This window comes from Rhinolophus sinicus, chromosome 1, assembly GCF_057876585.1.
Source record: "Rhinolophus sinicus isolate RSI-liver-muscle chromosome 1, RSI-T2T, whole genome shotgun sequence".
In the NCBI taxonomy this organism is placed as follows: domain Eukaryota; kingdom Metazoa; phylum Chordata; class Mammalia; order Chiroptera; family Rhinolophidae; genus Rhinolophus; species Rhinolophus sinicus.
In genome coordinates this window covers 90,892,818-90,906,824 of record NC_142501.1, presented here as the reverse complement: position 1 = coordinate 90,906,824, position 14,007 = coordinate 90,892,818, and the positions used below count along the sequence as shown (strand labels likewise).

At 39.2% G+C, this 14,007-nt stretch overlaps 1 protein-coding gene across 3 annotated transcripts in view; it reads right to left on the bottom strand.

Moving 5' to 3' along the window:
* Positions 1-7,118: 7,118 nt before the first annotated feature.
* Positions 7,119-14,007, bottom strand: part of CCDC77 (coiled-coil domain containing 77) — a 29,523-nt gene continuing 22,634 nt past the window's right edge. For all 3 annotated transcript variants that reach the window (XM_019711335.3, XM_019711336.3, XM_088801551.1), the window contains exons 9-12: positions 12,211-12,427; positions 10,592-10,717; positions 10,341-10,493; positions 7,119-8,291 (exon numbers count right to left, since the gene is read on the bottom strand). In XM_019711335.3, the coding sequence (XP_019566894.2) occupies positions 8,145-8,291; positions 10,341-10,493; positions 10,592-10,717; positions 12,211-12,427 (643 nt within the window). In that variant the 3' untranslated portion in view covers positions 7,119-8,144. The remainder of the gene's footprint in view (positions 8,292-10,340; positions 10,494-10,591; positions 10,718-12,210; positions 12,428-14,007) is intronic.

Sequence of the window (14,007 nt, the reverse complement as noted above, 5' to 3'; positions counted from 1 at the left end):
GTCAGATGAGGACAGAGAGCTAAGGAGCAGGAGAGCAGGGGCAGTGTCTGTGCAGGAGTGGGCAGGGCGGCACCCTCAAATGCCACTGCTCAGGAGATGAGGTTGGGAGACCAGCTGTGATGCACCAGGAGATGGGGAGGGAGGGGCTCCAGGGGGGTCTAGTCAGACTGAAGTCAAATGCAGAATCCCAGAGATGTTACAAAGGGTTTAAGCAGAGAACATACAGAGAAAGAAGAGTTTCTTACAAGGTCATTTTGTGGGGAAAGAAGTTCATTGCATGGGCATGAAACAAGGAAGAGGACATAGCTATTTTCTGCAGAAGCTTAGGTGATGGCCTGCTCTGGGGACTGATACAGGAGATGTAGGGCTGAAGTGGGGAATCAGTCTAATTTAAGTAAAAGAACTCCAGACCGACCAGTTTAACCTTGACTCATTATTGAATTTGGGGCCAAATTAAATCTTATGAAAGTCTTCATGACAATACTACATTAGAATCATTCGGATTCTAGATCCCTTTATTTAGTATTTTATTATCCCTTTCCAAATGTCAAGGCAAGGTTGCCAATTAAGAGGCTCTGGACCAGTCAACATAGCAATAGCAAACTTGTACTAACTTAAAATTAGCATTGATATTGTTAAATATTAAGATGCTTTGTGGATATGACAGTCGTGAGCCAAAAGGGGAAGAAAATGTCACAAAACCAACCCAAAGCCCAACCGAAACTTCGTGGTCCAATCTGGAGTCATTAGGATGCAAGAACTAGAGACGAACCACGTGGGGATGCAGTGGCTGACTGGGGGGATTGGGCAAAATGTACACAGGACTGCTCGGTATGATTTCTTTCAACACATGTTAATCTGCAATGATCTAAGCTGGAAAGATACACTAGTCTCCCCTTATCTACTCCTGGGTATACTTTCCAAGATGCCTGAAACCACAGATAGTACAAAGACAGACAGACACACACACACACACACACACACACACACACACACACTGTGTTTTTACTATGCATACATGCCCCTGCTAAATTATGCACAGTGACAACAATATACTGTAATGAACATTATGTGAATGACTTTGGGGCCATTATTAAGTCAAATAAGGGTTATGTGAACACAAGCAACTGTGTTACCATGGCAGGCGATCTGATAACTGAGACGGCTTCTAAGCATATACAGCCTGGATATGCTGGACAAAGGGATGATTCGCATCCTGGGCAGGACGGAGTGGAACGGCGGGAGATTTCATCATGTTACTCAGACTGGCATGCAATTTAAAACTTATGAATTGTTTATATCTGGAATTTTCCATTTAATTTTTTTGGACCATGGTTGACTGTAACTGAAACTGGAAAGTGAAACCACAGATAAGGGGGTACTACTGCAGATAGATAGATAGATAGATAGATAGATAGATAGATAGATAGATAGATATAGGTGTGTTGACTTATCAAGTATATTATTTTATAATAAATATTTGTCCAAACTAAAAAAATACATATTTAGCACCCCAACTTGAAATGACTCTATAACAATCACCTGAAGTCCAATATTAAAATGGCCTATTTCACAGCTTCATGTTCTTTGCTGTGTTCATATTTGATTAAAAAGGAAAAAAACACAGAGGCTGGATCAATCTTTTCTTTTTAAAGGCCCAAGAACCAAAGAGGAAGAGATGCGAAGATCTGCAAACAAAAGCAGTAATGGCGCCACTTGAAAGCCAAGCTTCCAGAGCTCTGCTATGGCAAAGGCCGTGGGCTTCTCAGAAACAATCCTACTCCACACATACTTACATACCATTTAAGATGTGAATATTATCATCTGGTAGTTCAAAAAAAAAGGGGGGGAGGGAGTACATTGTTTCCAAATGAGGATGTCCTATATACAAAAACGAGAGTATACTGTGATGTCGCCTTAGACATGAGGTGAGTAAGTAATTACTCAGAAATCCAGGTTGTGTTCACTCACTATTTTGTAGGGCTAACTTGAAACTAAGCTACCAGTCAGTCCAGGAGTGGAATCCTTCACAGCTTAGAGCCATAAAGCAATGCTTTCATGTAAAGTCTTAAAAATAAATAAAACAAAAAACAAAAAAACCAACCCTTTCAAAACATTTTCTTGGAGTGCCTTCCTTCTATTGGCAGCCAAACCCTCCCCCCAGCTCCACCTCTTCACCTGCCTGTTTCTTACTAGTCGGCCCATTCTAGATCCACTTTGGCTCTGCACCCTTACCTACTTGGGAAGTTAGGATGGTACATGAAGCAGACTGTGACTTGCTGCAATCCTAGACATTTTGGCAGTCAATTCACCTTAATAACCCCCTCATCAAGACCTACCCGTAACAATTCTATCATTTGCCCCTCATCGGCTCCCTTCCATCTTTCCAAACGTTCACTCTTCTCATCAAGCTCACCATCATATCAACGCCCCATCTCACTTTCAATGGATGGCCTTGACTTTATTTCCTCTATGAAAAATGAGGCAATTACCTCGTATCTACTCTTACTGCCTCCATCAGCCCTGGCTCTCATTCTCCTCCAGCATCTCACTTCACAAACATCCCCTTTCATTTGTCTATCTTCAATACCTTTCTCTGCCTTTTTCTGTTCAGTCTATAAATATGATTACATTTTCCCCAGCCTAAAACCATCAAAACTCCTCTTCTTGGTTTAATCAGCTCTAAAGCTACTTCCCGTCTTCCTCCTTGTCTCATCTCTCAACCTAATATGGGCCGACCTCCATCCCCACTTCACTGAAATTGCTCTAAATTCACCTGTTACTAAATTGCCAAGTCTCAATTATAATATACCTTATTTGTCTGCAGCATTTGACACTACCAGCCTCTTATTCCTTCAAGTTCTAATTCCTCTAGGCTTCAAAAAAACTATTTTCTTGTTATTCAGACCATTGCTTTATTACTAGGTATCTCCTTTGACTAGTAGGTTCCCCCTTCTTGGTCCTCTTCTCTTATTTCTATATGCTTCTCATCTGTGATCTCATCCACATCCATGGTTTGGACCCATAATTTCAATTATTTTCTATATACTAATAATTCCAAATCTCAATCTTTAATCTTATTTCTTTTTTAAGATTTTATTGGAGAAGGGAAACAGGACTTTATTGGGGAACAGTGTGCACTTCCGGGACTTTTCTAAGTCAAGTTGTTGTCCTTTCAATCTAAGTTATGTAGGGCGCAGCTCAGCTCCAGGTCCAGTTGTCATTGTTAGTTGCAGGGGGCACAGCCCACCATCCCTTGCGGGAGTCAAGGAGTCAAACCGGCAACCCTGTGTTTGAGAGCTGGCGCTCCAACCAACTGAGCCATCTGGCCACCAGGGAGTTGAGTGGCAGCTCATTGACTTCATTCTAGTTGCAGAGGGTACAGCTTGTTGGTCCACGTGGTAATCGAACCGGCAGCCCTGTTGCCCAGAGCTCGTGCTCTAACCAACTGAGCCATCCGGCTGCCCCCTCAATCTTTAATCTTAACTTCTCTTCTGGCTTCCATTATCCCTATTCTCAAATGTATTCAAAACCTACTAATTCTTATATATGCTAAGTCTCAGTTGATGGTGTCACTATACACATGGCTCCCCAAGCCACAGACTTTGGATTTAGAGAACTATCCTTAAATCTTCCCTAACCTTCACATCTCATCCATCACAAAGAAATGATGTTCATTCTACTTCTAAATGTTTCTCAAATCTGTCCTTTCTTCTTTATTCCTAATGTCTCCATTTAGCCGAGGCCTTGAGTTTCTGTTCTGGATAAAGTCTATAGCCTTCTCCTTTCTTCTGTTCCAGTATGCAGTGAGTAATGACAGTACAATCTGCTTTGTTGCAAATATTACAGTAAATCTCGACAGCCCAGCTAGTGTGGTGTGGGTGGAGAGGCAGTGAGAATCCTCAGACTGGACCGAAAATAACATAGTCAGAATCTATTTTATGTTGTGAAAAATCACACAAATTTCATGGATAAAAACGTGACTTATTACTAAGTGACTCATATATAGGCTACAAATTTTAAAAGGCAAAGCAGATGACACTCATGGTTCTTAAGATCTTTCGCATCACCCTTTCCCTTGTCCCTGCAGAGACTGCGGTAAATCCTGGTGTTAAGTGACTGTGCCTTACCTTGATCTTCAATACAGGATTTCCCAGGACATAAATAGTACATTTATTTACTATTGTGATGCTTCCTCTCCACCCATTTTTAAGAGAGTTTGTATTCCAAATTCTTTTTTTCATATATGTATGGATATTACTAAGTATTTCTGATTTTGGTTAATTTGGGGTTTTCCCATTTTTATGTAAACTCAAATGTTTTGAATTGATGTAAAAGATCATGAAATATTTGACGAATCTACATTATTGTATTAAGTGAAATTTCCTACATTTCTCATGTCCTATGTTACATGACTTTGTCTCCTGTCCTTGCACTTCCCCATTTTCTTCCATGCCTTCACATATTGTCCAAACTCTTGTCTGATTCCGAATTCACTTTTAAGATTCAGCTCAAAAATGACCTCATTTAAGTCATCTTCTCTGCTTTCTATCCTATGCACCTTAACACTTTAGAGCACAAAGATTATTTTCATGTTCTCTGTAAACTTAAGATCCAGCACAATTTCTAGTACATACAAAGCACCTCAGAATAAAATGCTGAATGAAGGAATGAATGCATCTTGGAATCTGACAATGGTAGCCAATTGAAAGGAAGTCAATTGAAGCCAAAATATAGATGTTAATAATAATTGAATGCCCACTGTTGGCTAGGCACAAGACTAAAGCCATTTTATGTTCTTTAAAAAAATTGATCGATAACCCACATAAAATCCACACTTGTAATGTATCTGATTCAGTGGCTTTTAGTATATTTACAGTTTTGCAACATCACCATTAATTCTAGAACATTTTCATCACCCCAAAAAGAAACCCTACACCTATTAGCAGTCACTCCTCATTCCTTCTCTTCAGCCCCCAGCAACCACTAATCTACTTTGTTTCTATGGTTTTGCCTATTGTGACATTTCGTGTCTATGGAATTATATGGGGCCGTTTGTGTTTGGCTTCTTTCCCTTAGCATAGTGTTTTCAGGGTTCATCCATGTTGCAGCATGTGTCAGAACTTCATTCCTTGCTATGGCTAAATAATATTCCATTGAATGGATACACTGCATTTTGGTTACCTCTTCACCAGTTGATAGACATTTGGGTCATTTCCACTTTATGGCTATTATGAATAATGCTGCTATGAACATCTATGTACAGGTTTTTGTGGGGATGTTTATTTTCATTTATCTTGGGTATATACCTGAAGAGTGAGATTGCTGGTAACTCTAACTTTTTTTTTTTTTTAAAGATTTTATTGGGGAAGGGGAACAGGACTTTATTGGGGAACAGTGTGCACTTCCAGGACTTTTTTCCAAGTCAAGTTGTTGTCCTTTCAATCTTAGTTGTGGAGGGCGCAGCTCAGCTCCACGTCCAGTTGCCGTTTTCTAGTTGCAGGGGGCACAGCCCACCATCCCTTGCAGGACTCGAGGAATTGAACTGGCAACCTTGTGGTTGAGCCCACTGGCCCATGTGGGAATCGAACCGGCAGCCTTCGGAGTTAGGAGCACGGAGCTCTAACCGCCTGAGCCACCTGGCCGGCCCCTAACTCTAACTTTTTGAGCAACCACCAGACTGCTTTCCTAAGCAGCAGCACTGTTTTACAATCCCATTAGCAATATTTTAGGCTTCCCCGTTTCTCCACACCCTCTTAGCACTATCTTTTGTATTACAGCATCCCAGTGGGTGTGAAGTTGTCTTATTGTTGATTTCCATGTCCCTACTAACTAATCATGCTGAGCATCTTTTAATGTGCTTATTGGCCATTTGCCTATTTTCGTTGGAGAAATGTCAATTCAGATCCCTTGGCCAATTTTTGTGTTATCTTTTTATTGTTGAATGGTAAGAGTTCTTTATATATTCTGGATACTAATTTTCTCTTACTCCCACCATCACATGCTGAAGCAGGTAGATATATCTCTATTTTATAGAGGAAGAGACTAGAGCCTGGAGATTTTTAGTAAGAGGATGATTGAATCTGCATTTGTGATTCTCCAAAGCCCAGGCAGGCTCTTCTCACTACCCTATACTGCTTACTGGAGACAGAATAGCTTTAACTGACTATGAGGGCTAGAGAGTAAGTACATTGTGGGTGGTTAATATGAAGATAATCACTGGAATTGAGGCCAGGATGCTAGTAACTATCAACTGATTGCTGGTCGATGGTGGTAGACCTCAGTTGTATATAAATTAAAAAGTGGGATAATATGACCTCTAAGATTCCTTCTTCCTCTGAAATTCTATGATTTAATAGTCCCTTGTGTTTTGCCTGGCATCAAAACAGCAAGTCACGAAAAGCCAATTCCTTAAATGTTAGGAAGAAAGGGTCATCCACTTACGGATATATACCTCTAAAGCCCAGGACTGGTCCCTCTGAGAATTTCTGTCCAATACACTAGTGAAAAAAACTTGATCTGGGGGGCAGCGGATGTTTCAGTTGGTTAGAGTGCAGTGCTCTTAACAACAAGGTTGCTGGTTCGATCCCCACATGGGCCAGTGAGCTGCGCCCACCACAACTAGATTGAAAACGACTTGACTGGGAGCTGATGGGTCCTGGAAAAACACACTGTTCCCCAAAAGTCCCCAATAAAAATTTAAATAAATAAATAAAATTAAATTTAAAAAAGGTAGCATTTTCTTCCTACTGACCATTTAATCACCACTTTCCTTAACACAAATATGAAAACCTGAGCTCTTTGCTTTCTCCTGGGTAAATCATGATGATGACATACCAAGCTAAGACCAACTGATTTCGCAGAGGCTGTCCAAAATGATACACAATTATTTTGCCCCAAATGCACAGCAATTTGCCTAAAAAAGGACAAAGGTGAGACAAATGGATAAAGTTCCAGTGCCATCACCACTATCTATTACCATCAACCCCAGATGATTTCAAGGGAGGCGTTTCGGAAAACTTTAATACTTGTACAGGACTGCAGAGATCATGGAACAAGTAAACTGAGTCATTAACAAAGTATGTGGTTTTAACAAGAAATTATGAAAGAACTCGGAGTCTATTTTCAATTATATATTTTATTGAAAAATAGTTAATTTAAAATATATAATTTTTTGAAAAAAACACGTTATTGGTAAAATACTGAACTTTTCATACAAGGATCATTTTAAGTTTTACTCACTCTTACCAAAGTGGCATCTTTGTTTTACTAAACATTTTGCTTAAGAGTAGGGTCTCTAGCGCCCTCTGGTGAAACTTTATGAGATTGGGTCCAAAACGGAATTCAGGCCCTACAGCTCAGGACTGAAGAAAGTTAAACAGCAGAATTACTGCCTATTCACATTTGACAGTTGTTGCCTCTCCCATCTGCCTAGAGAAAGGCAGCCTCAAGGATGCCTTTATCTCCACAGGGAAAGTGTTCCTTCTACTGACACTCAACAAGCTCATAGCAAAAGTCCTTTCTTCCTAAGTTTTCATCGTCACTGGCTTTTTACAATTTTTTTTTATTTATTTTCAATTAAAGTTACTGTCAATATTATTTTATATTAGGTTTGGGTGTACAGCATAGTGGTTAGACATTTATATCATTTATGAAGTGATCCCCCACGCCCCCAATTAGTCTAGTGCCCACCTGGCACTATGCAGTTATTACAGTACTGACTATATCCCTATGCCGTACTTTACATCCCCGTGACTATTTCGTAACTATCAATTTGTACTTCCTAATCCCCTCACCTTTTACACCCAACCCTCAAATCCCCTGCCCATCCGATTGTCACTGTCTTCTTTAAAAAAGCAAAAACATGTCTTTACAAATAGAAATAAGGGGAAAGTCTCTAAGTAATTTAGGTTATAATCTAGGCCAAAAAACCCAAAAAGGTTAATAGGACAGCATAAATTATCGACAAAGCTTAGCATGAGAGAAAGGCTATTTTGGTGGTCCCTGATTCTTCACCCTATCTTTATAACAATGGACACCTCCACTCTAGTCAACTCTGCCTCGTTTCTGGGAGAAGACGGCCGTGATCTCGGGTTTCAGAAAGCAGACTCGGTACAGGAGAGGGCCACATCTAAAACTAAACATCAGCAAAGTCTAAGTTCATTCTCCAGACCAAATAGTTTGGACTTGAGGTTCTTCAGTTCTCCTTGGATCTTATGTGCCCGTCTATTGCTGTCACGGACCTCACACAGAATGGCGAGATCCTGGTTTGCCCGGGAATTAAGAGTTGCCTAGAGATTTGAAAAAAAAGAGGAAATGGTTACAGCATATGCCAGGAGAGAGACATCAGCCATAACGACTAGGCTACACTGGCTCCTTTTTATAAGACTTTTGGCACACAGGATAGATTCAATCCTTCGTTTCTTTAGTGACTAACTAAAAGAAGGAAAACAGAGTAACATTAAAGCAGAAAAGGCATGAGACTCTCTGCTTTCCCATACAACAGGAAAGGAGCCTTGAGATAGAGATCAATGAACAATTAACAATGAGTAAAAAGATATAAACATTACTGGTAAATTTACCAAAGAATGAAAGAAAGCACCTTTTCTTTTCTATAATCAACTTTGTTTGGAATGTAGTGATCACTTAGGATATGTGGACGACTGGTTAAATCTCTTTTAAGAAGGCTTTGAGGCAACTTTGATTCTAAATAAGGCTGAGTCTGAGAGGGAAAAATTACTTTATTACTCAACTACTCACTTTCCCCATTTGTAAAACAGTTTTTTTAATCTATTAGGTTGGTGCAAACATAATTGCAGTTTTTGCATTGCTGAAATTTGCCTCTGATATTGGAATACATTCTTAAATAAATGTAGTTATGTTACACATCATTTTAATGTGCATTTCTCACTTTATGTTTTTTTGCTAATGACTTATTACTTGCTGTTATTTTATATTTATTTTAGACGATGGAAATGTTAGAAAAAAAGCAAATTCGAGCGATTTTCTTATTCCAGTTCAAAACGGGTCATAAAGCAGTGGAGACAACTTGCAACATCAACAACACATTTGGCCCAGGAACTGCTAAGGAATGTACAGTGCAGTGGTGGTTCAAGAAGTTTTGCAAAGGAGATGAGAGCCTTGTGGCTGGCAATCGGAGCGTAGTGGCCAGCCATGGGAAGGTGACAATGACCAATTGAGAGCAATCATCGAAGCTGATCCTCTTACAACTACACAAGAAGTTGCCAAAGAACTCAACGTCAACCATTCTATGGTCATTTGGCGTTTGAAGCAAATTGGAAAGGTGAGAAAGCTTGATAAGTGGGTGTCTCATGAGCTGACCGCAAATTAAAAAAAACCGTCGTTTTGAAGTGTTGTCTTCTCTTATTCTACACAACGATAACAAACTATTTCTCAATCAGATTGTGATGTGCAACGAAAAGTGGATTTTATATGACAACCAGCAATGACCAGCTCAGTGGTTGGACCTAGAAGCTCCAAAGCACTTCCCAAAGCCAAACTTGCACCAAAAAAGGTCACGGTCACTGTTTGGTGGTCTGCTGCTGGTCTGATCCACTACAGCTTTCTGAATCCCAGTGAAACCATTACATCTGAGAAGTATGCTCAGCAAATCGATGAGATGCACCAAAAACTGCAATGCCTGCAGCCGGCATTGGGCAACAGAAAGGGCCCAATTCTTCTCCATGACAACGCCCGACCGCACATTGCAAAATCAATGCTTCAAAAGTTGAACAAATTGGGCTATGAAGTTTTGCTTCATCCACCATATTCACCTGACCTCTCGCCAACCACTACCACTTCTTCAAGCATCTTGACAACTTTTTGCAGGGAAAACAGTTCCACAACCAGCAGGATGCAGAAAATACTTTCCAAGAGTTCATTGAATCCCAAAGCTCGGATTTTTATGCTACAGGAATAAACAAACTTGTTTCTTGCTGGCAACAATGTATTGATTGTAATATGTGTTGATTGTAATAGTCCCCATCTTGATTAATAAAGATGTGTTTGAGCCTAGTTATAATGATTTAAAATTCACGATCCGAAACTGCAATTACTTTTGCACCAAACTAATACTTCTTGAATTGGGATAAAAATTTCTAGGTTTGACTTAGATGAAAGTATAATGATGCAGTCATTCAATTATTTCAGCCTATTTTTGTCCTCCCTCTACTGTGTCCTTGTTAAACCGATTTTAGTGAGGCTTACAGGATGGTGATCCATTAGCACCCGCCATCAGGGAAAGAGCACATCTTTCTTCATGACGTATTGTCTCACTTGTACCCCTTTTCTCCCTTTCAGTATTCAGGATCAGCAATTACCTTATAGAGCATTTGCTCCAAGTCCTTCAGTTTCTGCCGGAGAATCTTAATATCTGTCTTAAAACCTTCGACTTCCAAGATACGCCGCTTCTCCAAGGCCTCGTAGCGTTTTGTCATTACCTGTAAACGCTTCCCCATCTTGTTAGAGCGATCCTAAATTTTGGGAAATGAGAAGGCATTTATGAATGAGGGAAGCATTTCTTGAGCCATTGCACTTCCCACTCCATCATAAGTGGCCGAGAATTTTGTACCTTGAAGATCTCTCTCCTCACTCCTTCTTCCTCACGAATTCGTGCAAGTTCTTCTTCTAGGGAAATGCACTGCGTTTGGTACATGTTAGACAGCTTTTTCTCTTGTAGTAACTTATCCTTTAGCGACTGCCAGTCAAAAGGGAAAATAATTAATACTCAGTTCTATAATTTAGGTCATTCAAATAGCATTTAGGTAAAGAAAGAAAGGAAAGAAAGGATTTCCAGAAGTACAAAATGAGTTAAGGAACAAGAGAACAAGGAACTTTGGAGAACATTTGAAAGAGGATTCTCTTAACCTTTTTCTAGAGTGTACATAGTAGACATTCTTTAAAATAAGACAAATTATTTTTGGCTCTGGGAAGAGTAGATAATGGAGCTCAGAAGTATCCCAAGTAAGCATAATGATAGTCGGCCCTCCAGTAGTGCCCACAGGTTCCACATCCAGATTCAACCATGGAACAAAAATACTCCACAAAAAAGTTACACTGTTGCTGACATGTACTACCTAGTTAGGACTACTGAACATGTACAGACTTTTTTTTTCTTGTCATTATTCCCTAAATAATACAGTATAACAACTATTTTCATAGCATTTACATTGTAGTACGCATTATAAGTAGAGACAATTTAAAGTATACAGGAGGATGTGCACAGGTTATACACAAATACTATTCCATCTTATATACGGGACGTGAGCATCCATGGGTTTTGGTACCTGCAGGGGGCGGAACCAATCCCCTGCAGATACCAAGAGACTACTGTATACGTTTGGGACACATTAATGAAGTTCTTCTTTAAAAAGGAAGAAACATCAACAATGCTTACTATACATGTTCCACTGAGTACCCAGAATGATCTTTAAAAATCCAAATCAGATCATGTTACTTCCTTACATACAGGCCCAGGGGAAGAGCATTCCAGGCGAAGGAAGAGCCAGTTTAAAGGCCCTGGAGTATGTTTAAGGAGAAGGATGTCATGGTTATAGAGAAACAAGCAAGGAGGAAGTAGAACACAAAAGGAGATTCGAGTGAGCAGCTGCCAATCACGCAGCGCCACCCCTCCAACCTCCTTGGGTACCACTTCCTCCTTGAGCATACTCTGGTTGAAATTTGCTCTTCTCCTACGTCTGTATGGCAAGCTCAGTCCCATTTTTCTGGTCTCAGTAAAAACACCAGACTTAAGAGTATCCTAGTGCTTCTCTACAGAACTAGACTTCCAGTAACTACATATAATCTTCAAATACTCCTTTTAAATCCTTAATACCTTTTTAAAAATAATCTATCATTTTCTTGGTTGTTAATGTTTCTGTTCTTTATCATCCATTAACATGTAAATGCCATGAAGGCAGACCTGATCTAACTTTACTGCTGTAGCCCCAGAGCCTAGTCCCTAGTAGGAGTGAAATAAATATTTGTTGAATGAATGAACCAAGTTTCATTTTCTAAATCCCCAAACACTGTAAAGAGCTACTCTTTGAAACCTATTTCTTGAGGTTGTTACTATATCTGCTTACTGTACCGTATGGATCTTGTATGACAATTCTTAGGTTCTTTGGAGTTCTGAGTTTTTTCAACTCTTCCAGAAAAACACACAATTTTTTTAAGATATACGGAAACTACCTTAACGTATTCATTTTGCTTATAATGACTCTCATGAACTGGCCAAACTTTTCCAATTTTATCTTCTTTCTTCTTACACTGTACCCTGTATTGCTTAATCTTTGACATCAAATGATCCTTTTCAAGCATCCACGACTTCTCCTTATTTTGGTTTTCAAATCTGAGTTGCAAAAAGTCTTTGGTGCTCTCATAGAGCAGTTCCTGGGTGTGATGGAGACTATGAAAGAAAGCACAAACGTGGACATGCAGATGTATACACAGCAAGAGGACATACAGTTATTCCAAATAAAGGTATGTTCTTTAAAAATTGTACAATATGGAAATTCTGTAAAATATTACTAGCAGTTTTTAAAATATGCTTAATCTGCTCACTGGGAATCTTACATTTTTTTAACTAGACCAACTATAACGTATATACCCATACTCACTGGTTTACAGACTGGTCTTTACAGATATTTTCCCGAGTGCTAATTTCAGGTTATGTAATTAGAAGGACTATAGACATATTCACACAGTCTGCGTAAATATGGACTCTTCCCAGGCACTAGACTTTGTAATAAAGAACGAAACCATGGTGTTCTGATGACAGTAACACAAGTTCTAAAATGTCAAACCCAGTTTTGCTTTTTTTGTTTATGCTGTGCTCCACACGTAACTGCCTGACAGCAAAGCTTGTCTTCTTTTCAAGAGCAACTTCCTCTATGAAATCACCTCGACAACTTTAGCCCACTTCATTTCTTCATTCTCTGAAATTCTTTATCAGTTTAAATCTATACTCTTGTGTTATAATCCAACACTTGCTTCTATACTGTGTCACGTTTTAACGGTCGACATGCGTGTTTATCAACCTGAGTGAAAGTGTACACTTATGTATCATTCATTTCTGCCCTGCAACCATCAGACTGTCAAGGATAGCAGCAATTACTGGACATGTACAGGGTACTAAATAGATTCCTGCTGACGACTGAGATTTAGGAATAGACAAATAATGTTTCTACCTTCAACTAAGAATATCCCTAGAAGTAAACAACCCATCAGTTTAACAACACTTAGAAAAATACTGTCTCAAATAATCAAACTGCTTGTTTGCAAAGAGTATTAAGTACTGTGAGGCAATCACTGTAATTTTCCACTGAACAAATGTCAGATCCACTTAGTTATTTTCATGAGTAATAGAGTACACACATAAGGGGAAAATGATAGCATAATGCTAGGTACAAAGGAGAGTAACTGTCAGCAGATGGGAAAAAAACCCCGTGTGTGTGTGTGTGTGTGTGTGTGTATATATAAAATTATTTATATACACACACACTCATATATATGTATGTATGTATATATCAGGTATATGTATGTGTGTATAAAGGAGAGATTGATTCAATTACCACAAGGCTATTTCTTACTTTCAATGAGTTATTTTATTCTATCTGACATTATGTTCTCAATTACAAACTGGGAAAGCATGGTCTTGTTAATGTACAACTGGTTTGAAAGTGACACTGAAAGGTCAGTCATTAATGGTTTTGGATTTCATGCCATTCAATATCCTTAGGATGATGTAATAGAAAGAACTGATCATGTACTCAGATATGCAGATGATGCTAAACTAGGATGGTTACTAATATTCTGGAAGACAAATATAAAATTACAAATTACTGTGACAAAAAAATATTGTTCCCTTAGGCTAGGGGGGGAGGGGGAACAAGGACATAATTACAGTAGATGGTGATAAGTGCCATCATAGTGCTAATCTTTATGGGAATGTGGAGGAAGAAAAAATTCTGCCCGGGGAAGTCTTCA